The sequence below is a fragment of the Peromyscus maniculatus genome, chromosome 9, assembly GCF_049852395.1.
Source record: "Peromyscus maniculatus bairdii isolate BWxNUB_F1_BW_parent chromosome 9, HU_Pman_BW_mat_3.1, whole genome shotgun sequence".
Classification (NCBI taxonomy): domain Eukaryota; kingdom Metazoa; phylum Chordata; class Mammalia; order Rodentia; family Cricetidae; genus Peromyscus; species Peromyscus maniculatus.
This window is the reverse complement of record NC_134860.1, coordinates 2932189-2959430: the sequence shown is the minus strand read 5'-3', so window position 1 is coordinate 2959430 and position 27242 is coordinate 2932189. Positions and strand designations below refer to the sequence as shown.

General features: G+C 43.2%; 1 protein-coding gene across 5 annotated transcripts in view; it reads left to right on the top strand.

The window, feature by feature from the left end:
* The window catches only part of Cacna2d3 (calcium voltage-gated channel auxiliary subunit alpha2delta 3), an 854380-nt gene that overhangs the window by 574767 nt on the left and 252371 nt on the right, over positions 1-27242 (top strand). For all 5 annotated transcript variants that reach the window (XM_076544133.1, XM_076544132.1, XM_076544131.1 and 2 more), the window contains one exon: positions 3171-3304. In XM_076544133.1, the coding sequence (XP_076400248.1) occupies positions 3171-3304 (134 nt within the window). The remainder of the gene's footprint in view (positions 1-3170; positions 3305-27242) is intronic.

The following is a 27242-nucleotide window of genomic DNA, read 5'->3' as shown; positions in this document are numbered from 1 at the left end:
TCGGTGATAAAATGGACCCTTGTTGGGAAGCTAGGTAAGAGTGTCCCGGGGAGAATGAGCAGAATGTGAAAAGGCAGGCTAGGATGGAAGGATCAGAGCCAGGTCAGCATCGGAGAGCAGGAGAAAGGTTAACTAAAGGTGAGCACAGGGTGCAGGGATTACAGGAAGAAAGGGGTCAATGGAGAAAGACCCTTGGAGGTCAGAGTAAGACATTCAGATTTCGTTCTACCTCTGTGTGGAAGCTGTCATCATCAGCTAGATGAAAGAACACGGTATACTTTCGGATGGTCCTCAAGCCTCCATGAGGGGAGGGAGTCATGGGGAGGCTGCAGATGTACTTTTACTTACATACCCTGGAATCTTGGAGTGGAGTTAAAGTGCTGAAGGAGGGAACATTAATCTTAGGTGTGTTTTAGAGACTGGACCAGAAAACACGCTGGTGAGTTAGATATGGGACCAGGGTGGAGCAGGGAGTGGTAATGGGGAGGGGGTCTAGGGTGTTCCTTCTGCTTTGGGCCTAACTGGGCTGGGGGAAGACTAATGGGGCTTGGAGGCAGGGGCTTGGAGAGGGAAGCCAAGGGTACGCCTTTTGGATTTTATCCTGGGTTCCTGAGTTCATCCACAGAGCTGTCAGGTAAATGGCTGACTGCAGTTCTGAAGCTCTGGGAAGTGAGCTTGTTGTAACATTTGGACTTGGACTGTGATAAACAAGGCTGAAGGAGGGTCATTTCTCAGCGCAATCCTTTCTAAACGTATGATGGACACCCTTCCAATCTCACTCTCTAAACTGATGAGCTGTGTCCTTCATCTTCCCTCACATACACATCCGTCTCCTTTCTTCTCTTGGCCTTGTTTTGGAAAACCTAAATCAGAGAGCATCAAATGTTGGCTTTGAAGCTTAGATGTGAAAAGAGAGGCAATGGAAGAACCCTTCTAAGACAGACTATCTTCACAGGAACATTTCCACAGCGAAAATGCTCATCCAAGCATCTCCATCCAGATCCACAACCACCAAATTGACCAAGGTGATCCCCCTCTTTAGCTTGTACTGTGTTCCAAGATTCTTCACTCAGAACCCAGGGTTTAGCTGCTAGCAGAGATATTAAATATTTTCTTTCTTATTTCAAAGTAGATTATAGCTTCCTGGCATGGAGAGATGGCTCCTGGTGAGTAAGGCATGCTATGCTCTTGTCCTCTAACAGTGCCTTACAAAGCGTTTCTTGCCAGCCATGCCTCTCAGCTGGACCACTTAGGAGACACATACCAATAGGTCTATGTGAGGGTGGGTGGTGTCAGACCTTCAGGAGAACTCACAAGTCCTGTTCTGGGATCTCACGCCATAACGGGCATCCCCACTTCTTCTTTGGGGCTCTGTTTCCCTGATATAGCCATGGTTACAGGAGGGTGGGGCAGGTAGGAGTGCTAATGCATGCTAATTAGCACTGTGCAGCACTGTCATCAGGAACCCAGAAGCCACATGGGCCCAACCTGTTTGGAACTGGCACATCAAATTCAAACCAGCTGGCCTTTGTTTAGAAATGTTCTTGGAGGGTCCAGCCCATCCCGGAGAGTGGAAGGGCTGATGTCTCCCTACCATGTGCTTGGTTCAGACACAAGGGAAGTCTACCATGGCTGTGCAAGCATTGCAGCAGATCTGACTTTAGAGTCCCTTTAAGCCATCTCTGATTTATCTGATAAGTAGGAATGGATCCTTAACTTAGTGACAAGAAGCAGCAGCATGAATCTGTGTCTCTACTGTGTCCCCAGCTTTAAGCGCTTCCATAAGCACCTGCTTTAGGACAAGATCTCAATTCTTTCCCATTCTTTGCTGGGCCTATCTCTTTGGGTCATTTCTGCTCTCTGTTAAACTCTAAAATCGGGGCCATTCTGAGCTATTTTCACTTCCCAGAAGGGGCCTAATTCTCCATAATCTAGATGCTTCCCTTGTATTCTTTGCTTTGCCAGGCATACTTGTCAGTCATCTGCTCCCCACTACTCCCCCCTTATCCTTCAGTGTTCAGCTCCAGAGACCCTGGCTCAGTATAGCCAGACTTGATTTGCTACCCCTAGTATGTCTTAACTTAATAGTGACTATGCTATTCTGTGGTTCTTTCCTCCTTTCTTCATGGCGCAAGACAGTGCCTTGCCCATCCTGTTCATTCCACTAAGAAAGCTTTCCACACAGACTTGAAACAAATAGCTTCCTCTGGGCGAGCCAGGCCTGTGCCCACTGCTCTCTTCTAAACCTCCCAGCCTGCAGCAAAGCTCACCAGACCCCAGGTTGAAGTGCCCTGAACTCAAGATCAAGCAGACAACTTCACCTGTAGAACTATTGCATGCTTAGAACATTTTCTGTTGCATAAAAGGCAGGCCTCTCAGTCTGAGAGTCACGTTAAAGTAGGACCTGGAATTCCAGCCTCCAGCATACCCAGGGTAAAACCCCATCGAAGTAATGGGTACCAACCAAGAGACACAAAGGAACGAGTCAAACCAAGAACCCCACAGCCTGTGCTCTTCGCTGTAATTTCCGCTGGGTGCTGGTGGAACAAGGGCAAAACATGAGTCCTTAGTCCGCTTCAGTCACATTATCATTACACAATAGTAATTATCCTCTATTCAGAATAAATGAGAACCATGCCAGCTCAACATCCAGGAGGCTGAAGCAGGAAAATTGCTACAAGTTCAAAGCCAGTCAGAGTGATATGGTTATAGTAAACCTGTCTCAAAAACAAAACAAAACAAAAAAGAATATATGATACTATCTGTCAAGGGATGAGCAAACTTTTTAGTACATTACTCATTACTATTATTATAATTATAATAATGGGATCTCTTTTAATTTTGTGATTTATTGTTTTCTCCTTGGAAATATGTTCACTAATGTGGGAAGGACAAGATTGCCTGGAGTGAGACTTTGATTTCCAAGTCCATAACAAAGCCTGGGGGGATAGCCTTCAAAGAGTCAACAACAACTGTTTCTGTGTGGGTTAATTTAAGTTTATTCCTTTTGGTGACTATACTCTGTCAATGAGGATACAGCTCACTCCAAGAAGGAGGAATGAGATCCAACACTTCATAATGATGAAGAAGGGAATTTGGGCTCAGGCCAATGTGTGTTCCCTGATGCATGCTCCTCTGTGTGTTTCTAAGCCCTGCTCTCCTTTTGGCAGGATTTTTCACCCAGATCTCCACCTTGGCTGATGTGCAGGAAAATGTCATGGAATACCTCCATGTGCTCAGCCGACCCAAAGTCATTGACCAGGAGCATGATGTGGTGTGGACAGAAGCATACATCGACAGCACCGTGAGTCTATGGGAACCCTGGGGGAGAGGCTGGGTTCACCCTTTCATTTCAGTGCAAGAGTTTTCTTGTGTTCATTCCAGAGACGAGCCATCATATCATTCTCCATTAGTTATGGGCTTTAGCAGCACTGTCCCAGATTGTAGATACAATTGATATTGTTCACCTCAGCAAGCAAAAGTGACCTGCACCTCCGAAGGTATCAACCACTCTTCCTTTTTGTTTGTGACTTCCCCATATCCCACATATGTTCACATTCCTGCATGAGGAAGTGATGAGGAGCATGATGATGGACTCAGCCTTTGCCATGTGTGAGGCCCAGTCCTTATGATGGATCATTAGTTCTCAGTTGAAGATGCGACTGAAGCCCACTGTGATAACAAATGGGGGCCACCACCGAGGATGCAATTACATTTTCCTCCCATAGACAGGCAAAAAATGTGATTACGTGGGATTCTATAAGGGAGGTTCTGTGAACGCTGATCACGGGCTCCTGAAAAGTTGGATTCCAGTATGTGCTTAAAAGGAAGGGCTTTGCCAGTCATCCAGTAATCATCCCACGGCTGTGTTTTTGTATAATTTCAGGGTGATTTTTCAGAGTGATAATGAGTCTGATGGGAGTGGTGTGTTTCATTTATTGATTGTAAATGTTCTCGCAGGACTGCTCCGCCGTCAGTTTTGTTGGGATTCACATCACATTAATCACGGCAGCACAGACACAGCTGTGTTCTGTAGTGGTCTCCATGGCTGCCCTGGGCATACTTTCAGCTCTCTGGGCACGCCTGTTCTTGTTCTTACTGTATTTCTGGTGGCTGCAGGCACACACGGGACACCATACACTAATAATACACGCAAACCAAACTAGGGACACCCTGACACATCCAGGCCACAATGGCTCCTCCCCCAACCCCAGCCTCCAAGAACACAGTGGGACCTTCAAGACACGGGTCGGACCGTAACTCCTGGGTCAGAAGGATGTCTATTCTCAGAAAGTTGCCTGAAGATGAGGGGTGGGGGCTGGGAAACTCTTTCTGGTTGCTGGTGACAGTGATCTTTTGTCAGTTTGGGAGTTAGATCCCAGTTCGATTCTAAACTGTAGAAACAAAATAGCTAGGCTGTCATGTTTAATCTGACACCATGTTGAAACCAGTGACAACAACCTCAATAGTCCTAGTGCCTTCTCTTCTTATTTGTGGTTAAGTGAGGCAGAGAAACCAGGAGCAAAGGAGAAGAGTGTGTCTAGCTGATGCTGAAGTCCAAACTACTCTGTAGTTTATCCTGCCAACTCTGGACATCCAGGTTGATTGGTGGTTTTAATTTCTCAATATAAAAATATAGTAATAGAATCGAAGTTAAAGCATATGATGCTTGAACTTGGACGGATTAATAGAGCAGAGAGGCCAATAAACAGCCTGATGACCTATGGGAACTTAGTGTATGACCTCATCTTAGCAGAGCTAGGCCATGATTTCAAAAGATAAAGAACAGTTTAAAAGTCGAGGGACTGACTGACTGACACAATGGCTCGGTAGGTAAAGGCTCTTGCCACCAAACCTGATGCCCTGAGTTTGATCCCCAGGACCTACAAGGTAAAAAGAGAACTAATTATCATGGGTTATCCTCGGACCTCCACGCTGGCACCATGATGTGACCCCATCCTCACTCACAAACATAAACAAATCCATAATGTACTAAAACATTGAAAAATTGAGACTCTTCCAAGATTTCTATAGGAAAAGGAATTAGCAGAGGACATAGACAAATCTCAAAATTAACAAAATGGCTTTATTTTATTTTTTAAAATTTATTTATTTATTTTTCTATTATCAGCTTGATACAGTATAAATTCTTATCTTAATAGTGAAATGTTTCATTGAGGCTTGCTCAGTAATTGAGTAAAACCAAAACTTATTATAAGCCACAATCATCCTAGGGTCCCCCATGCTATATATATAGCCTCCATGGTTCTGTGGGTTGCAGTCTGATTGTTCTTTACTTTATATCTAGAATCCACTTATGAGTGAGAACATACCATGTTTGTCCTTCTGGGTTTGGGTTACCTCACTCAGGATGATTTTTTTCTAGTTCCATCCATTTGCCTGCAAATTTCATGCTGTCATTGTTTTTCTTTGCTGAGTAGTACTCCATTGTGTATATGTGCCACATTTTCTTAATCCATTCTTCAGTTGACAGGCATCTAGGTTGTTTCCAGGTTCTAGCTATTACAAATAATGCTGCTATGAACATAGTTGAGCATGTATCTTTGTGGTATGAATCAGCATTCCTTGGGTATATGCCCAAGAGTGGGATGGCTGGTCTTGAGGTAGTTCCTAATTTTCTGAGAAACCGCCATACTGATTTCCATAGTGGTTGTACAAGCTTGCATTCCCACCAACAGTGGAGGAATGTTCCTTTTGCTCCACATCCTCTCCAACATTGTCTGTTACTAGTGTTTTTGATCATGGCCATTCTGACAAGTGTAAGGTGGTATCTCAGAGTCATTTTGATTTGCATTTCTCTGATGATTAAGGATGTTGAGCATTTCTTTAAATGTCTTTCAGCCATTTGTGAATCTTGTTTTGTGAATTCTCTGTTTACCTCTTTAGCCCATTTTTTAATTGGATTGTTTAGTATTTTGATGTCTAGTTTCTTGAGTTAGTTCTTTATATACATTGGAGATCAATCCTCTGTCAGATGTGGGGTTGGTGAAGATCTTTTCCCATTCTGTAGGGATGGTCTTTTTGTCTTATTGACCATGTCTTTCACCCTGAAAAAGCTTCTCAGTTTCAAGAGGTCCCATTTATTAATTGTTGTGCTCAGGGTTTGTGCTGTTGGTATTTTATTTAGGAAGTTGTCTCCAGTGCCAATGCATTCAAGAGTACTTCCTACTTTCTCTTCTATTAAGTTTAGTGTAAATGGATTTTAATATGGAAAAAATATATACACTTTTACCCATAGTAAGAAAAATGCAAACTTAAGTGTGATGAGATACCATTTTGCAACAGCAAGGTTGTAGAAATTAGAAACTTAGCCAGGCACTCTGTTGGTGAGGATGCCAGCAAGGGAGACCTTCCAGAGATCTCTATGGAAACATAGAGTGGGATGTTCTCTATGGGGGAGGGGCATTCATTTGCCCTTGGCACAGCAGTCATACTTGGAACCATGAAGATACCTCTCCATCATGACAAAAGCATGTGCAGACCTTTGTTCACTAGAACTTTCCAAATGTTGGAAATTGTCTGACTCCCGAAACATTAAAGATTGATTGTGTGAACCATGGACTATTGGCAAAAAAAAAAGTGAGCATGATCTCTGCTTCTCAGCATAGAGTGTTTATATAGTAGCAGGAGATGCTGCTAAGAAAAGTGAACAAAATACAAGAGTGAGTCTTCTAGGGGGCATGCTCTATAGGACAGAAGGCTGAGGGAGAAGTTCCACCTGTGCAAACAGAAGTGTGAAGTCCATGCATGCATGGAATTGCTTACCTGTAAGAAATGAGAAGGCAGGCTGGGGAGGCCACGGCGCATCCCTTTCTGCATAGTTCTGATTTCTGTTTTGTTGTATCTCTGCATGTGTGTATGCTATTTATGTATGTAGGTGTGTGAGTGTGAATGGGTGCAGGTGCATGCATGCGAGAGCACACACGTGACAGTGAGAGAGCAATCTTTAATCTCAAGTGCAGTCCTGACCTTTCACCTTGTTTGAGTCGGGGTCATTTGTTCTGGCAGTCCTGACCTTTCACCTTGTTTGAGTCGGGGTCATTTGTTCTTGCCACTGATTACTCCAGGCTAGCAAGCCTGTAAGAGTCTGGGGATTTTCCTATTTCTGCCTATCTTATTGTAGAAGTGCTTGGGTTACAGCTATGCACTACTGAGTCTAGCTTTATGTGGTTTCTAGGAAGCTGAACTCTGGTCTTTGTACTTGCATAATGAGCACTTTAGCTACTGAGCTCTATCTCTAGCCTAGTTTCCACTTTAAAAATTGTTAAATTTAGTGTGTGCATACATGTGTGGGGGTATGTGGCAGGGGGTATATGTGCCATATCACATGTGTGGAGGTCAGAGGACAATTTGCAGGAGTTGGTCCTATTCTTACACCATGTGACTCCTGGAGATCCAACTTGGGACATCAGACTTGGCAACAAGTACCTTTCTCTGCTGAGCCATCTGGCCAGCTCATATTTAAAACAACAACAACAAAAAAAAAAAAATCAAACCACACCAACACAAAAATCCAACTTACATTACATATATTTATTTGTGAGTGTGTGTGCATGCATAGTTTGAGTTTTGAAGGCATGTATTCTGTATATTCAAACATTAAAATTATAACCATGAAGAAATAAGAATGGAAGAAAAATGGAGTGCCAGCAAGTTAAAAACAAAAACAATTCTATTTCAGTTAAATAGCAAATTTACTCAGAGGGGAAAAGAAAGCACAACTAACCTTTTGAATTAATCTTTGAGACAGTGGTAATATACATTATTAAATTTTTAATGAAATGCTTAGTACGACTTTTAATTCTAAGGAGAATACTAAAAATACATTTAAATTTACTTAGCATCGTTTGTAGTGATGAGCAATTCTTCGTCTGTGTTGGGAGGATGTTGGAAGTGAACACATGGGAATCCTTCAAGACAAGGCAGGTGGATTTAGACTAGGTCAAAAGCTGCAGAATGCAATTCCAGCTATGTTCACTGAGAGAGGCTAGACTCAGAAGTACCCACACAGCATTAAATCTATCCAGGAGCCAGATCCTCTCCCTGGAAAAAGAACCAGGATTCCTTGGAGAAGTTGCTCATTCCAGGACTGGGGTATGCCTTTTTCTTCTGAATAAAGAAAACATGGAGTATTTTATACCAGAAAATAAGGAGATATTAAAAACAATAAGGGTCTCTTGTTGATCACACCCGGGACGGGTTGAACTCAGAACAGTGTATAACAGTGATAGACTACGGCCTGTGAATGAAGCAGCAATCCATGTATTCTTACTGATGATGAACAAACATCAAACAGATAAACCACCTAGGGAGGGGAGTGTGATCCATCGTGCCATGCCAAGAAGCAAGTGACAAGGTAAGGAGCTGGAGAGTCACCATTCTGCCTGCAGCCATGGATGTTTAGGACCTCCCAACTCATTTAGAGCCAACATCGTCAGTGGATTGGAAATCCAAGCTGAGAGTCTGATGATGAGAAGGACATTTTTATTGTCTCAAAGTGCTTCTCCAGAGATTTTTTTTTTTAAAACTAATTGTAAGGAAACAAATTGTACCTGAACAGTAGGACCCCATGACTGCTCTCTGGTATACTTGTGTGGAGGGCAGGTCCCAACAACATCTTGAGTGGGCCAGTAAAATAAATTAGCATCACCAGTGAGAAGCAGATGAGCTCTATATACCCAAGGAAGAGGACATGGTGCTCAGGTCGGTTTCTCTGCCTGGGAACATAACCTGAAGCTCATGGAGACCCCACTGCCACTTGAGACTTTTCCACGTACACAACCCTTGATGGCAGAAGAAAGGCGGGTGACCTAAGGCTTGCCTGGGAAAGCAGTTGCATAAGGAATACCTCTGAAGTTTTATGCTCCATTTGGAATTAATATTCTGTGCCCCAACCACCATGGCTCATTACTGAGTAAGCTCTATGTGGCAAGATGACAGAGCTACATGTCCCCACCTCCACACCCAGGATTTGGTGAGCCCCAAATGACAGCTCAGCGTCTTGGCTTCCCTAGCATCTGCTATGATGTATTTGCTAAGTTCCTGAGTAGGAACTGCTGGGAAGCCTTCTCACCTTGGAGATGTAGAGAGGTCTCTTGGGCTTTTGCTTATGTGGCTGAATGTTTACCAGCTCTGTGGGTGAGGGAGCGGGTACTGGGACCCCATCAAGTGCCTTTGACCAAGAAACTCCAGTCTTTTCAAATAAGTCCTCTAGGCCTAGATCCTGAAGCTCAAACGCAAACACAAACATGTACCCAAACCAAACAACCTCAACATTTATACATCGGGGTCAATATAGGATTTACATTCTGGATTCATCTGTGGAGTCAGAGTTCTAAGATGATCCCACCAACTTTGGAATCCCCTAAATGTGCAGCTGGAGTTCAGCATGCTTTGAGCTCCTCACGGCCGGTAATGATTGACCCTGATTGACTTGAGAAACATGGAGGAGGTCAGTAAAGCCCACCTCTGATTAGTATTGTCTAATATATTGATGGCTTCAAAATGACTGCCATTCTATCCTAACCCATCCATCCAGGACAATCCAGTGTCACACTGACCTTATGTAACTCAGTTTGCAATAATGAGCACTTGCTACTGTGACAGGCAATCAACCCCTTCTTGATATCTCTTAACTCTGGTGGGGTTGTTGACATAAAACTCTTTGGTGTATTTATATATGAATAAAAATCTATCTTAGGTCTTGAGCTAAGAACCCTGAATGTGGAGTTAAAATGGAAACCTAGGTGCCATACACACACACACATTTAGTCCATATTAGTTCTGCCACCTGGCCAGTTACCCCTATAAGATGGAAATGAAACCTGCCTTCCAGGTTGGCTCTCAGGACTATCTTTGCAGGATGGGACTGTTACCTATCCTCTCCTCTGTCCTGGGGTCCCTTACTTCTTGCCTTCTCTTCATCCATCCTTTCTTCTCCAGCTCAGCATCACCACATAGCTGTGTTAGTTTCCCATGGCCAGGTAGCAAATAGCCATGCATTTAACTGCTTTAAACAGTGCAGAGCATGGTCTTGAGATTCCTGTGGGTGACCATCTTCTCTGGAGCACACAGGGCCACAGTTAATTAGGAGCTGTCCAATGGCTCTCATCTATAGCACAGAGTTCTTTCCTAGGATGGGGCAGGTGGTCAGGTTTGGGGCAGAATTCCATTGCTTGCAGTTGTGGGACTGAGGTCTCATTTTTCTTACCACCTGGAGACCATACTCAGAGGCCACCTGCAATTCCTTCTCACAGTGCTGCTATAGTCACATGAACTACCATGGGTCCAGACCAGCAGAACTTATCTTTCTGTGCTCAACCTCCCCTTAATGGCTTTTCCCATTAAATTCGGTTCACCAGGCTAGCCTCTCTTTCATTAATTCAGTCAATGTTTTGATAATTTGATTGTGGAAGTGACATTCTTTCCTGCCCATTCTCAAGGGCAAGGGATTTTACAGGGATGTGCTTGTTGGGAGCAGAAGTCCTAGGAACCAGTTTCGAATGCTGCCTACCACAGCAACTTCTCCATTTCTGTGCTCTGGGTTGAAAAGAGACAATAATACCAGGAGGAAATCCAGCCATGTCTTATCCTACAAACTCTCAGACCAGGGAGGCTGTCCATTCTTCTACAATCTTTCAGTTCTCCATGGACTTCCAGCAGCCTGGTTGTTTTTATTATGCTGTGATGTGAAAGGTTTTTTTTCACTCCTTTGGAAGCAGAAAACCCTTGACCCTATTGATTTATATCATTTCCACCAAGTCCACAGGAAGTTGGCACTTGTTAATTGTCTGGTAAATCAGAGCACTTGATCCCTTAAGTTTACTTACTATGACCTTACATCTTCTTTCTCCTTAATTACCTGATTTAGCTGTTAAGGTGAAAGGAATTCCTGTCTGCTTGACTCACTAGGCACTGTAACCGAACACCCAGCATCAACAGATATAGTTATATAATGGACAACAGTTGACAGAATGGTTCACAGCAGCCTCTGAGTGTAGCCCTTTCTTTTTTATTCATTGCACATTGACTCATGGTGTCCTAAGTCTGGACAAGTTCTGGGAAATACTGGACTATGAGCAGAGCCTGGTTTGGATTCTTGCACTTGTGGCCACAGGTTGCATTTACCAAGCCTGGCTCTAGTATCAGAATGACAAAGCTCTTTTCGTGACTCATCCTCCTGGCTTCTTGCTGCCAGTCTGATTAAATATTCTATGTCTGCCGTAGCTGCTCTATTCAATTTGCTTTCCTGGTGAAGACCAAATAAATGAATGAATGTTAACAACATTAATTATGTTTAATATAATAAGATCTCATGTATTAATTGGCAAAACAGCAAACACCAGAATTCTGGAATTCACAGGCTTCTCATCTGAACACGAGTCATGCAGAGCCATTATCTTGGAGGTGCAGAGCGAAAAATCATTACGAGCGGAATTTGTTCCATTTTGTAAGCAAATCACTTGCATTTTGCAGTTGAGTCTTAATCAGCTCGGGAAAGCTACCCAACTTGCCATGTAGGGCAGAGGCAGCATCAAACCTAGGAAGCATCCACACTCTGATAAACCTCTCCAGGGGAGTTTGCACAGATCTTGGTGATACACAGAAGGGAAGCAAAGAAATCTTTCAAAAACAGTGGGAATGTGACCATTTAAAATAATGAGAATTCATTACCCAGCCCTCCCGTCCCTCCCGTTTGCTGGCAATGCAATTCAGTAGGCAATCTGCAGGAACTTCAAACCTATTTACTTGCATTGGCAAATTGGACCTGTATCCCTCCTCCTCACCCCCCACTCAGTCCAACTTGGAGAAAATGCTTTGGATTTGATATATTGCACATTTGTTTCAGCTTCCCATCTAGGAATGGCACCTCGGCCATTGAGGAGTCATCTGGGTGATTGCTTTAAGCTACAACTTCTTACTGCCTAAGAGCAATTACTCAGGGGTGTCAAAGCCATCGTAAGGAATTTGTTGGAGGTTGGAAATGGAATTTACAGTATTTTCCCAAGACACCACTGCATATCAAAGAAGTTGCAATCATCGGGACAGAGAGACACGTAAGGAGAAACATAAACCGTCCTGCTGGGTTGTGGAACAGAGTCTGCCATCTGCATTACTTGGCATGGAGGAAGCTGATTACGTTGGGACCTCTATTTCATAGCAGATGGGTTCATTAAATTTAATAGCCTCCAGAGCCTTTAGAAACCGTGTTAAAAACATGTGGAGCATGCTGTGACACTTCACTTCTGGCCCCACAGTCATTATAACTCTGGCACAGACTATAAATATTATAGTACTTTATTTCCATCAAAACAGATTACTATTATAATTATTATTTTTTTGCAGTAGATGCTGATGTGTGTTCCTGATTTAGGGAACCATTTATAGCCACCCAAATATTTTCCTCTTCTACTTGGTACTAGATTTCTCTTTTAAATCCTTTTTATTGTTATTGCTGTTGGGATTTTATTTATCTTTCAGAGCCTAGTTTATTTTTTTCTTTGGAGTTGGTGTTATAAGATTATTATGAGACTATCAATCACTGGTATAAATTTAACTTTAGAAAAGATATAAAGTCTATATGAATGCTGGTCAATACCAGAGAGGCTTAGGGCTGAAAATGAAAGCACCTTTCAGACTTCAGGTGTTTATTGTTGTTGAAGAGACTGTGGTTCCAAGACATGCACCTGTTGATAGTGACAGGCCAGCCTCTGTCCTCCAACATGCAGAAATGGACAAAACCAGTAAGGCCTGGTTACCCTGTGTCTTACTTAGGTTTTATTGCTGTGAGAAGACACAATAGCCATGGTAACTCTTATAAATAAAACATTTAATTGAGATGGATCACTCACAGTTTCAGAGGCTCAGTCCGTTATCATCATGGTGGGACATGGCAGCATGCTGGCAGACATGGTGCTGGAGAAGTAGCTAAGAGTGCTACGTCTTGCCAGGCAGTGGTAGCGCACACCATTAATCCCAGCACTCAGGAGAGAGAGGCAGGCACATCTCTGTGAGTTCAAGGCCAGCCTGGGCTATAGAGTGAGTTCTAGGAAAGGCTCCAAAGCTACACAGAGAAACTGTCTCAAAAACAAACAAAAACCAAAAAAAGAGTCCTACATCTTACAGGCAACAGAAAATAGCCTGTATCACACTGAGTGAAGCTTGAGGAAGAGACCTCAAAGCCCTCCCCCAAAACTACAAACTTCCTCCAGCAAGACCACACCTACTTCAACAAGGCCACACTTCCTAATAGTGCCACTCCCTTTGAGGTTATGGTGGCCATTTACATTCAAACTACCACATTCCACTCCCTGGCCCCCATAAGCTTGTAACCATATCATAATGCAAAATGCATTTAGTTCAACTTCAGAAATCCCCATAGTCTATTACAGTCTTAATAATGTTTAAAAGTCCAAAATTCAAATTCTCTTCTGAGATTTATGCAATCTCTTAATTTTAATCCCATATAAAATCAAAATCAAAAAGCAGATCACATACTTCCAACATATAATGGCACAGGATATACATTGCTGTTCCAAAATGTAGGGAAGGGAGCACAGTGAGGAAATACTGGACCAAAGCAAGACCAAAAACCAGCTGAGCAAACTCCAAACTCTGCATCTCCATGTCTGATATCAAAGCGCTCTTCAGATCTCCAACTCCTTTCAGCTTTGTTGACTGCAACACACTTCTTCCTCTTGGGTTGGTTCCATTCTGTTAGCAGCTCTCCTCAGCAGGAGACAACAACTCTGGCATCTCCAGCATCTTGGGGTCTCCAAGGCAACCCAGGCTTCAATTTCACAGCTTCATGCAGTAGCCTCTTTAGGCCTCCGTTCAGGGACACCCCAGACATTTGCCTGGCCTCAAAGGCTTTCCCTAGGCATAGAGACAAATTCCATAACCCATTTCTTCTATCCTTAACTCTAAATCCAGAACCATGTGGCCAAAGCTGCCAAGTTCTACTGCTTGCTGGGGCTGGAACGTGGCCCCCTTTTTGATTACATCTTCACCAGCTTTCTGTTTCCCATGGTTTCTTCACTGCCTAAGCTTAGTTGTTCTGAAACTGGGTCTGTAGACCAGGCTTGCCTCAAACTCAGAGATCTGCCATCCTCTGCCTTCCCAGTGCTTGGATTAAAGGAGTATACTACCACACCCAGCTCTAAGCTTTTCTTTAATTCCTTTTCACAAGTTGGGAACTTACCTGGGTGGGATCCTGTCTGTCCTGGGGTCACCACTCCCTTTATTTCATTTCCTAATCTCTTTATCTCCTTGAATACAGCACTTAGCTCCATTCCACTTGCTGGTTCTCCTTTTCCCCTCCAATATTTTCCTTGCTTAGCTTGCTCTTTTTCATTATATATCTTCATTAGAGTTAACACTAATAACCACACAACAGAGTCTATACTAGGCTGTTTTGATATTTCTTCTGCCAAGGGAATTAATCAAAACTTTTTACTTTAGCTTCGGGGAAACTTTTTGGACAAGGGCAAAAGGCAACAACATTCTTCACCAGAATATCATAAGAATGATCTCTAGGCAACATACTAAAATTCTTCTCCTTTGAAACCTCTTGAGTCAGTGTCCAACAGTTCAAATCATTACCAGCATCACTGTCTTCCATGTTCCTACTAGTATGGCCCATTAAGCAATGCTTAAAGCATTCCCCTGTTTTTATAACCCTAAGTACCAAAGTCCAAATTCCTGTAAACAAAAACATGGTCAGGCCTTTCACAGCAATACCCCAGTCCCTGGTACCAACTTCTGTCTTAGGATTTCTATTGCTGTGAAGAGACACCATGACCACAGCAACTCTTATAAATTGGGGTGGCTCACTTACAGTTCAGAGGTTCAGTCTGTTATCATCATGGCGGGATATGGCAGCCTGCAGGCAGACGTGGTGCTGGAGAAGTAGCTGAGAGTTCTACATCTTGATCCATAGGAAAAGGTCTGTCTCACACTGAGTGAAACTTGAGCAAAAGAGACCTCAAAGACACCCCCCCCCCAGCAACACACTTCCTCCAACAAGACCACACCTACTTCAACAAGGCCATACTGCCTAATAGTGCCACTCCCTGTGAGATTATGGGAGCCAATTTCACTTCAAACAACCACACCCTGCAACATGGAGTTGTTTAGCATTTCGATGCCACATGTCAATTTTTAACTCAAGTAGCATTGAAAATGTTGGTTCTTAGATCCATGCTGTCGTTGCAGTTCTCTCCTGAAGTATGACCAGTTTCAGAGATCACTCTTGTTATTATTTTGATTGTTTTTGACTCCTTTTGCCTCAATTCCTGTACTGACTCCTGATTCTGACAGTGATATCCATTATTCCCATAGCCCTTTTTCTTCCAGCGTCTACATCAATTTATACACGGGCCTATTTGGTTCACATCTCCACACCAAGATGAGATGGCAATACTAATGGATGGCCTGAATCTCACAGAGTAGGAAGAAATCAGTCCCAAAAGATATTTGGGATAGGAAGGAGGGCTGAGAAGTGTTAGAGTCGGCAGAAGAATTTGTCTCTAGAAGCCCCAAACAATCCATGCCCAAATCATTATTTTATCAGTTCATCATGGTACCACATTTTAAGCAGTGGAAAAGATTATCTACTCAGATGTTTCTGTGAATTCTTTATTTATAGAACACATGAGTGCAGAACTGCTGTGATTGATTTTGGGGTATTGGGAACATGGAGACCCCATTTCTAAGCTATCTTCAGAGTGGCAAGAGAGACTCTGAAGCACTGTTTGGCCCTGTCTTGGCACTGCAGAGCCCAAGTGGTGTTTTAAGTGATTGTGTGTCTTCTTCTGATAATGGCAGTGTCAAATTCTCTGCTTCATTTTTGAAAGATTTATTTACTTATTTATGAGTGTTTGGCTACCACTTGTGTGTACCTGATGCCCATGGTAGCCAGAAGAGGGGGTCATATCCCCTGGAACTGGACTCACAGACAGTTGCAAGCTGGGAATTGAACCAGGTCTTTTGCAAGAACATCAGTACTCTTAAGCATTGAGCCATCCCCACAGCTCCTGAACTATACAATGTACCCTTGTACTTACAAGGTATTGGATGGATTCCCTTAGGATATATGACTATGGAAATTATATCTGTCTGTAGATGTAATTCTGAACAGTTTTATTAAATAAGAAACACAGAGCCAAATGCAGAGTTAAAAGCCCAAGAGGTCAGAGCAGCAGCCAAGAGCTAAGACCAAGACTGCCTTCTTACCCCTCGCTGTCCTCCTTCCCCTCAGAAAGCGACCTACGTCCTGTGTGTCTGTCTTTTTATTGGCTTTCTGTTCTGCCTTCTCATTGGTTCTAAACCCAACCACATGACCTCCTCATCATTGCCTATCTGTACAGACCTTCAGGTCTCTATGGTTGATATTGAGATTAAAGGCATGTGTCTCCATGCTGTTGGTGTCCTTGAACACACAGAGATCTGCCTGTCATGTGATCGGGATTAAGGACGATCCACTACCAGAGTTCTGCTAAATGGCTTGCTATTAGCTTTGACCCCCAGGCAACTTTATTTATTAACATACAAATAAAATCACATTTCAGCACAAATAAAGTATCACCGTATCTGTCTCTACTAGAAAGCCAAATAGGGTAAAGTTATTAAATATGTTCCTTGATTACTAGAGACTCTGTGTTTGTATCATCTCTCAGAAGCATTGGATGTAGGTTTCAGGATTCATAAAATGTGAGATTTATTGTTAATTAGGAGCACTGCCTTAAGGATTAGACCCACTCTGGACAGGAAACTATCAAGACAACAGCCTCTCTGCTGGCTATGTTTGGAGCTGTTCTGTCCCTGTGTTTTCTTCCTCAGGTCTTTGCTGTGTTTCTCTCTCCAGATCACTTCTCCTCCTTTCCCTGTCAATCTGGTAAAACCTGATCTCCAAGCCCTGGCTTTGTATGTTCTCCTGGTTCAAACACTATAGACATGAATTTGTTATTTGTGTTGCTGGGTTGGCATTTCTGAGTAAATCTCTGTTGCCCCTGGTTTGTGGAGTTCATCCCATCGGGTCTGGCTCAGGAGAGACCCTGTCGTAGAAACAGCTCATCCAGGGCTGTGGATAAAGATTCTTTCACAGAAAGATGTGAATGGGAGCAAATGCCGGGGATCTGAATGCCTTGGCATGTCTAAACCCCAGAGCTTCCAACTAAACTAGAGCAAGTCATGGCCCAACTAGGTTCTGTGTGATTCCAACCCACATGAGTATATCTGCTTTCCTCGCTTGCTTCTTTTTATCCCTACTGTCCTGAGTGCTATGTGCCAGCACACATTTGTGTCTTTCTGTAATGTCAGAATTTACTGAATAAGGTCACAAGGTTGAGTAAGTTTGATGACAGCAATTTGTCATAGACTCTGCATACCTTGTGGCTTGGCTGAGATGGAGCATGGTCTTTTCTTCCAAGATTATTTACTAACATTAACACTCATTCCACACAGGACACAATAACACACCCTCCCTCCCTCCCTCCCTCCCTCCCTCCCTCCCTCCCTCCCTCCCTCCCTCCTCCCCTCCCTCCCTCCCTCCCTCCCTCTCTCCCTATGTCCCTCTATTACCCCCCTCCCTCCGTGTGTGTGTGTGTGTGTGTGTGTGTGTGTGTGTGTGTGTTATAGAATAAATGCAAGTTGAAGTGGCTGGAGCAGAGTACCAGAGATCCAAGGGTTCAGAGGTAAACCAAGAAAAAGCCCAGATAGAAGAGTGCATTGGTGTTAGGTCTGAGAACAAGACTGCAGGGTCCAAGGGGAAAGGCTGATCCAGGCGGGTGCAGAAAGTGGGTCTGGGGCAGGAAAGGTAGGTGATGGCCAAGTCCACACAGGCCCACAGGAGGACAGGCAGGCAGTTGAGCAGTCTGTGTCAATGAGGTAACTAATCTATATTGGGGTGTCCTAGGTTCTTGCGGCAGGTATCAGATGTGTGGAGCCATCACACCACAGTGTCAGGTGTCCATCACTTTATGAGGGACTGACACTGATTTGTCCATCTAGTGTGTTCAGTAAGTTCTTGCGTCTAGTTTTCCTGACATGATTTTAAGACTCCTGCATATCCCCGTGTTTTTTTCTAACGAGCTTATAGTGTGGCCCCTTTCTATTCCTGGGGATAATTTGTCTACCAATCTGCCCTAGATGGGTGGCACCTCACAGATAATGCCGTTTCTTGGTCCAGTCAAGGGCTATACTTCTCCTTTTCCCCCAGGATGGACTCAAAAACTGCTTGTAAAACAGTTTCCTAGGGCAATGCACAGCCTGGAAAAAAAAAACCACTCTTTTATACAATGTAAAGTAATTTAGAGTACAGCTGGACCTAATCACTTTCCTAACAGGTGTCCCCGCCCCCCCCCCCCCAATTCTCTCCTTGCTTCCAGACAAGGAAGCTATTCCCCTCCCCCACATGCTGTCACTGTTGTATGGGTGGTAGAAGCCTCTCACCCTTGCACTTTCTGAGGATTGAGGGAAATATTTTCAGAAACCACAGCACAAACTGTACTGCTAGTCCCCCACCAGGGCTCAGGAATTTGGGTGAATTATCTTCTCAGAATAGATTCGCACGCTCCGACATGGGTTAGACTAAAATGAACACATTCCTCCTATTATCGGCATGAAGAACAATTAAAATAATCCAAGAGAATCAGCCTGTGGCTTGATATCAGCTGCCAGCTTCGTGTCTCTTGTGGTCTCTAGGATTTTCTCTATGTGAATAATTTAATTCTCTTATTCTTCGTCTGTAAGAACTGATGTGGCAATGATAAATGTGACGCCCCGTGAGACTGTGGCTCAGAGGCTCCACAGATAAGAGTTTGTCACCTCTCTTGGGCCCATAACCTATTTACAGTCCGGGAAACCCCCTGCTTTGTGTCTTCTTGCCTTTGTGGTCTTTCAGATCCAACATGTGAACAATATGGCAATCGGAGGCGCCTTTTAACGTTAACCTTATTCTGCTGGTGATGTGCGCTCCTGTCAGCAGTCCAAGCCAAACACAATGCTCAATGCCAGCTCCTTGGGGAAAATTCTTTCTTGTTTGGAGCAAGGAAAAGATGAGCAGAGGCAGTCATTAATTCAAGCAAACAGGAACATGTTTTCAAATCAATTTCTATTATTTGTAATCAAAGCTGCTAGAACATCAACTTCTTTTCAAGGCATTGGGAATAATTACTGAACACACTTGCCATTGATTTCTGCTCTGAAGGCCCAAGATGAAGTCAGCAGAGAGAACTCACTGCACAGTTCCGTTCTCTCTCAGGTGGCCAGTCGCTAAGCTGCACTTGCCTTGTATGTCCCTTTGGGAAAGGCAGGTTCATATGTACCTCCTGTTGGTGGATTTCCCATAGTATCCCAAGTAAGGTCCTTGTGGACAGCACTGCCCTTGCACCTTATAGGATGGGACCATCAAGAGACCTAAGCAGAAGACCATTTCTGTCTGTCTACCTCTGAAAAATATGTCACTAAGCTGCACCTGAGCTGTTTTTAATTCCAAGTAATAAATTAGAGACTTTAAAGTACAGCAGGATGATCATGGCTCAGATTTTAGGCAAGCATAAAGCCCGTGTTTCAGGTGCCTGTAGTAGCTCACTCCAGCCTGATCTTTGGCACAGCCCTTCTCCACTGGGGCCTACTTTCCACCCCTGTCCTGCTCACAGCCATAGGGCTCTTAAGAGCCAACCCTGGTGCTCTCTCTGACGTAGACCACTGCATATGCTGTTCTTTCTTCAGGAAGCAGCCTTCCTCTCCCCTTACCTGGACCCCATGTACATGTTCCCTGTTTTCAGTTTTGTGATCCTCTACTCCCATGACCTCCTCTCCCAAACTATGGTCTACAGTACTATGCTCATCATTTCTTTCAAGTATCTGGAAACTTTCAAGAACTCCTACTGTCCCAGAAAGTCTACATGTGTTTAGGCTTCTTGAGGAGAAAGATGGTGTCTGGCTCCTTGCACTGTGCTCAGTGAAGAGCCATGGGTGTGTGCATCCCCAGGGGGGTGTGAATCTCATGGACTGGAGCTTTACAAGCTGAAACACATCTGGAAATATCCTGTTAATAAGAATAGCAACATTCCCAGCACTACCTTGAGCATGTCACTCATTGCTCAAGGCCATCTTTGTAATACATGAGATCAATAGGTTCAGCTTCCCATCCCAGCATGTCTACATGTCCAATACGCCAACTCAATGAGAAGTCTTACTTCGCATCCTCTCCTTGAAGAACCAGGATAGTGGCATCCTGAGTGGCCAAGGTAGCTTTCTATCAAACAAGTCATTGCTGTAGGAAAATTGATCCTACTTCTGTTTACTGTTAAAAGAAAACATTTTTTAAGTAGTTTCACTGTTGGAATCATATTTGGGTGTTAGGCATATAATGGGTATCTAGGGAGTTTTTGAAAATAATTCCTTGCATTGATTTTATATTTCCTGGCCTTTAATCTGCTGCTTTATCTGTTGCCTTGAGGTATCTTACTATGGTAAGCAGAAGTCCACTATTGGGGCTAGTCTTCACTTGAAGACTATCAGCTTTACTGGTCACTCATCTGTTGCTTCACACTCCAGGATGCTCTCCCACCGCTGGGCTTTTGGACATGTTTCTTTCTCAGCTGGAAAGCCACCTTGCTCAGATCCCCTCCTGGGGAGAGAAGCACTTATGAAGGCTCCGTGCCTCTACTGAAATGGCACCCCATCTGTCTTTGAGTTTCCATCTTATGGTTTTGATGATTGGTTATAATAGAGTGCTTGGATTTTCCCATTCTTAAAGTCTTTCTTGTTTTTGTCACCCAAGAGCATGAGGACTATGGACAAAGTCTGTGTTTTGTCTGTAGAACTCAAGCCTGGCACATGGTTAATACCTTGTATTAACTCCCCAAGGCTTGCTCGTTGTCACCTGTCTCTCTGTTCAATACTCATTGCATGAGACTATGCACAACACTTTTCCTCACTGTGTGTAATTTTATAATGAGCCCACAAAATTAAGAGGAGAAGTAATACAGACTATCGGCTACAATGTGGATGGTGGTACTCAGAATACTGTTCAGAATATTGTCCTGTTTGACTTTTTGGTTGAAAACCTTGCCTTCTGGTAAATTCTCTCTGAAGAAAGTGGTTAGTATGAATGGCATCTTCAGCTGCCGAGGGGCCGTTCCTGATTTCATGTGGAAGGACAGAGAATTTCAGCAGTGACACAGATGTGAAGAGAGGAGCTGATTGCTTAAGTCATATTGTTTATGCTAGAGTGCTTGCGTCTGATGGAAAGGTTCCTCACGGTGGTTTTCTTGCTATAGATATGGTTTGTGGATGAAGTGGGGAATGTGATGTTTTCTTTCTTGGTAGAACATCATTCTAATTTAGGTGGACTCCAAAGAAACTTGATATTAGGGGAGGCTGGGAAAAAATATTTAGGTCCATAAAACCTCTTTAGCATTAGCACTCATTTCTCCATCAAAACATAAATGCTATCTGCTTTTAATTACTGGCCTCATCTAGGCAAAGCTAATTACTGTGGGCTAGGCTGGACAGGAAAGTTCCCAGCAAGCCCACTATCATGATGGAAGGGAAGAGCCTTTCCTGCAGGAGATGCTAAGGAAATCCTTAATGAATTAGCATCTTGACTTTTGCAACAGAATACTGGGGCCTGGCTGGGTGAAATCATAGGCTTTTGGCAGCTTTCTGCCTGCACAGCACTTGACAATCTGCTTCTTATTATTTTGCTGTTATGCAAAGGCATAGAATTCTCGAGTTAAGAAATATCGATCACTGCGTGACAATGGACACAAAACAAGAATGTATCATCTTCAAAAACTCCTTTAAAAATGAAAGGCTTGCTTATTTTGTTTTGAAAATGTGTGGGTCATTCTTCTACTTAGAAAGTGCTGTGGTTTTGTTAAACATACGTTATTTAGAGGTTAAAATAATCTTAATCTTAACTATTAATATTATTAAGAACAGGTTTTTTTTTCAACCACGGACAACTGAATGCAAACAAGAAGGCACTTGGAAAAGAACACTGGTGGCTGAACGTGCGGAGGAGCATTGAGGGAGGGCAGCTGCCTGGCCACAAGGCCGACATTCACAGCAGCTTGTGCTGGCCTGGCAGAGCCGTGCATTTTTATAAGGTCTAGTGATTTCCCCAGACTTTATGGAATCTAGATCAAATGTGTCCATTTCCCACTTCTCTTGTTATGATAATCCAACACAGGGCTGAGTGAGGAGGGCTCAGAATGTGTGCACTTTGTGGTCTCCCTCAGCCCAACTGCCCCTTCCCTGTCTGCAGCTGGTCAACAAACGGGAGGGGCCACTGTTAACACGGCACCATTAGAGAGGGAGGCTCTTGTGTGACCAGATGTAGGATGGCCTAGCTCATTTCCAGACTCCTACTAGGCCAAGAGTCAGTCTCCACATTGGACACAAGAGTGTCATAGTTTTCCTTTTTTTTTTTTTTTTTTTTAATTAAGTTCTTACAGTGAAGAAGAAAAACCAGTTCCCTGACTGATAACTGTCAATCATTTTGTTATTCTTTGGTACCCATCATGGTGAGCAGTGAGGCTGTAGGTCCTTGTTCACAATATAACCAGGTTATCTTAAAAGCAAGTCTCTGGAGAATTCTGACATCTGTACAAATACATATTTACTCATACATGCCAAAGTCACCCGTTATAGAAGCTCAAAAAAGCCCAGGCTCTCTGTCCTTTTGAGAGTTCTGATGGCATCTTTCATAGGGGCAAAGGAATCTACTGCAGAAATCAGGTCATTTTCTGTTTGGACTCAGGTGACTGAGGGTCCCGGCTTGCAGCTGAGGTCAAGACTATTTAAACCACATGTCTGGAGCACTAGTCTCATAGACGCATCTACCAAAGTCCTTATGTGGGTTTTTGTGGAGAAAGCCAATGCCTCTGAATGCTATTGAACCAATCCAGAGTAGACACCTTCTATTTTACTCATAAAGATCATTCCTAATGTCTGCAGTAGTCATTGACAACTCCTCTGTGGTTGGCCAGAGATAATAATTTAAACACTATGCAGAATGTCTATTCTTATTTTTCCTTAGATTAATGTATTCTTATGTGTGAGTGTTTTCCATGCATGCATTTAAGTATACCATGTGCATGCAGTTCTTAAAGAGGCCAGAAGGAGGCATCAGATCTCCTGAAATGAGTTACAGACAGTTGTGAGCTGCCATATAGATGCTGGGAACTGAGCCCGGTCCTGTACAAAAGCATTGAGTGCTCTTAACCACTGAGCCATCTTTCCAGCCTTCAGGACATCTGTTAATGATGAAAGCAGTTAGAACCCTTATAGATCAAAGTCATCACTCATGTTGCTATCAGGCTGTCTGTCCTGAAGCCTTCCACAGTGACTTCCATCCTGTAGAACACTGCTGTGTTATGGTTTTTTTTCTCTGAAATGGGGGTAGTGGTGCTGATCTCCTGTACTTGGTAAGCTTTAAAAAACAGAGCACTGCTCAGGGCTATGCCGAACACATAGCCAATGCTTGATAAAGGCTAGTCATTGATAACTAGCAATTCAGAATACTTTTGTTTATGTTCCATATATAGTATTATGGAATGGATTTTTCTTTTTACTTAGGATCATCCAATTCTGACAATGTCCAAAAAAAAAAAAAAACCCAAACAAACAAATAAGTAAATAGCAGGGGGCAGGTGAGATGGGGTGACGAATGCCTTTTGCTTCCAGGATTGCCTTGGCTCAAAGAGTTTAATCTGAATGGTGTGCCTACTCTGTGCCTATCGGAAACTCTGTGTCATGCTTCAGCTGAAAAAGATCAAATGACATTCTACCAAGGCCATTGCCCCTTATTGCTTTGGAAGTCATTATAGCTGTAGCCTTTGGAAACAGCTAGAGTAAGAAGGAACTGTGACATGGAGATCGGCCTTGATTTTCAGCTGTATGGTGGCACTCCAGTGTATCAAGAAGCCAGCAGGGAATGGATAATCTGCAGTGATGCGTGATGCTCAGACACATCCTTCCCTCCAGTGCAGGCCTTACCTGAGCCATACAATCAGGTCAACCAGAATGCCGAGAGCCTCAATAATGTGGGACACCCCAGAACCTGTGTAACGGTCTCAGCTCCCATTAGGTGCATTTTATTAACTCTATTTTCTGGATGGTGGAGACCACATAAGGGAAATTGAGCAGTTTGCCTAAGGAGATGGGATAACTAAACAGACAAGTGGAATTCAGCTCCCATAATCTGTGTGGATGGGAGACTCTTAGATAGGATGCCGCACAGTCTTTGATTTGCTCGTCCCTGTATGTGCTGTGATGTGGGACCCGGCCCCATAGGCTGCTTCCTGGAGGTGCTAGAGTCTTGACAATGCCTGCTGGGAAGTTAGAGATGTCATTTCTGTCCTGTAGGCCTGAGTTAGTCTATGTCTACAGAATTTTGAAAACCCTACTGTGTCTGCTTTGGAAAATGAAAACACAGAAGTCCAACTTGACTGGGATTGTGTTACCAGAGCCTTGGCTACCCAAGATAGGACCCTTTAAATTTTACAATGTGTAACACTTCTGTAGCGCCTTCTCTGCGCTATGTATGGTAGAGGGTAGAATGGAAACTCTTGGCTCTTCACCCTTGTTAAAAAAAAAAAAAACCCACAGCACACCTGGGGTTAAGTCTCCATTCATATCAACAATGTTTGATAGGCTTTTAGATGTCCTGGAATTTACATGTTGGATGTGTCATACATAAGAAAAGAATGGGGGGAACATCAAATCCTATATTTTGTATAATTCCAGGGTTGTCACTGTGTAAGAAATCTTACATTATTCCTAATATGCACAGTTTTCCTGAGGAAATGGAAGGTTCTGGACCAAGCTCCTCCTGACATTTTAAATGACTCTACCTGGCAAGTTTGCCTACCTCAGTGAGTAGTCCAGCAAATCTACCACTGTGTTAATAAATGCACCGAAGAATAAGTTAGACAAGCCGGTGTGACCTTAGGCGGCCAGGACATGGAGGACAACTTGTAGAAAAGAGTCTCTCCCTCCACCCTGGAGGATCCCAGGAGTCAAACTCGGGCCATCAGGCTCAGGGGCAAGCTCCTTTACCCGCTAAGCCATCTGCCTGCCCCTACTTGGATTTTTTTTTAAAGTATCTCCCTAGCTTACTCTTAAGTTGTATATGGTAATGGCCCTGAGTTTTTATTAATGGTTTTGTGGCTGCATATTCTGATCACCCAATATGATGCCACCCAAATAGAAGAATGGACGACTCAATGGTGAAATAGTATCCACTGAGGACCTTTTCTTCCCGTTATAGTTGATTTTGTCTTCCTAATTCTTAGGTAGTCTTTCAATTCTCCGTGTAAGCACTGCCTCCCCTGTGGGCCCTCCCCACTGGTTCCTTTAGCCACACAGTATGGCTTTCCCTCTGCATCTCTGCAGTCTTCAGGACAGTCACACCCAAATCTCTGACCTCTACCACTGTCCCCTGCCCCAGAGGCTGATGATTTATAGCTGTTTAATAGGTAAATAAACAAGGAATAACTCTGTGGGAGTTTTGATAGGCTTAAACTAATAAAGTTCTGAATGCAGTGAGGTCATCACTAATACTCAGTCGCTAGACAGTATGCAATTTTGCATCCATCTGATCTATCCACGATTTAAAAGAAAGCACACCGTGAATTTTTACATAGGAACTATTGAAGCTGGAAACACACACAGTAACACCTCACAGAGCCTGTGTCCTATTTATCTTTGCATGTGGCCTGCATACCCAAGACTCATTCTTTATGTGACTAGGCAAGCTCGCTCATGAATGTATGACTTCAATTTGCTGTCTCTTGTTATGTTAGGTTTTCATATTTTCCACCATGGAGATATGGAAGACATTGCTATTTGAAAGAGCTCTGTGGTTGGTACTCATTAATTTCAGTTAGCAACAAAAGAAAGCTGAAAACCACCCAATGTTACCATCCTCACATGTTTCAAAACTTGTCTCTTTCTGTGGGTGTTTCTCTGCATACACATTTTTTAGCATGCCCCTCTCACCACACACTTAATGACAGTTGCTTTGAGTTTCAGGCAATGGAACTCCAAAACAGTTACTTGAACTTAGTTTTGGGTAACCAACTAATAATAATACAGTCTGAGGATCTCTTCACAAATTCATTTTTTCATTTATTAGTTTAGGTCACTACTAAGATTTTTCTTACACAACTAAAGTTGTGTGTATGAGTGTTTTTTTTTTTTCTGCATGAATGTGTGTGTATGCCATTTACATGCCTGGTGCTCATGGAGGCCAAAAGAGGTTATTGCATTTCCCTGGAAGTCACAGATGCTGTGAGCTGCCATGTGGGTGCTGGGAATCAAACTCGGGTCCTCTGGAAGAGCAATCAGTGCTCTTAACCACTGAGCCCTCTCTCCAGCCCAAGATTTTAGTTTTTGAAATCTGCTTATGATGCTCTATAGTATTAAGACATATTGAGGAAAGTGTTTTTGTGGTTCTCTTTCCCCTGTCTTAAGAAATCTCTATCTCACTCTTAAGCTTTTCATTTTTCTCTTAAAAATATAGGACATAAGCATAGTTTGTTTCTATGTTTGAAACTGGTTTTATAGCCGAGAAAAGGGGAGAAAAGAACCTTCCCATATGTCCTGTAATCCTTTGAATCCAATGAATGTAATTCAGAGCCTAACTAAGGCAATGAATTAGATGGGTAAGAGTAATAGAGAAATCTCTTGTTTTGTTTGTATAGAAATGCTTCATGGGAAATAACTGCAGCATCCCCTCCCTCAAATCTTTAGGCTTGGGAACCTGTGTACTCCTTTAACAAAAAACAAGTCAACATGGAGAAGTAACAAGATTCCAGGTGATCTGGGCTTCTAGGGGGGATGAATATTCAGAGTTGGACATAGAGGACACTGGTGACTGAGGCTGTTTTGGGAGGGTTTCTGTGGGGACACAAGTGAGTGCTCTCTCAGTTGTAAGGACTCTCCTGCTGTGCAGTTTATACTCTGATTTTAGGCAGGAGTGGGAGGGCACAGATTTCTTTTTTCACCTACTGTTTCTTGGCTGTCTTCAGTTCAAAATAATTCTCATGGCAAAGAGGCATATTTGAGGGTAGTGGTTACTGGATTTACATAAATTTTTTTTTATTAATGAGCATCCATTGGGAAATCAGGAGGGGATGTCTTCCCAATCACTTTTAAGTTCCCCAGAGTGGGAATCTTGATGATGCACAGAACTGACCTTCTTGCAC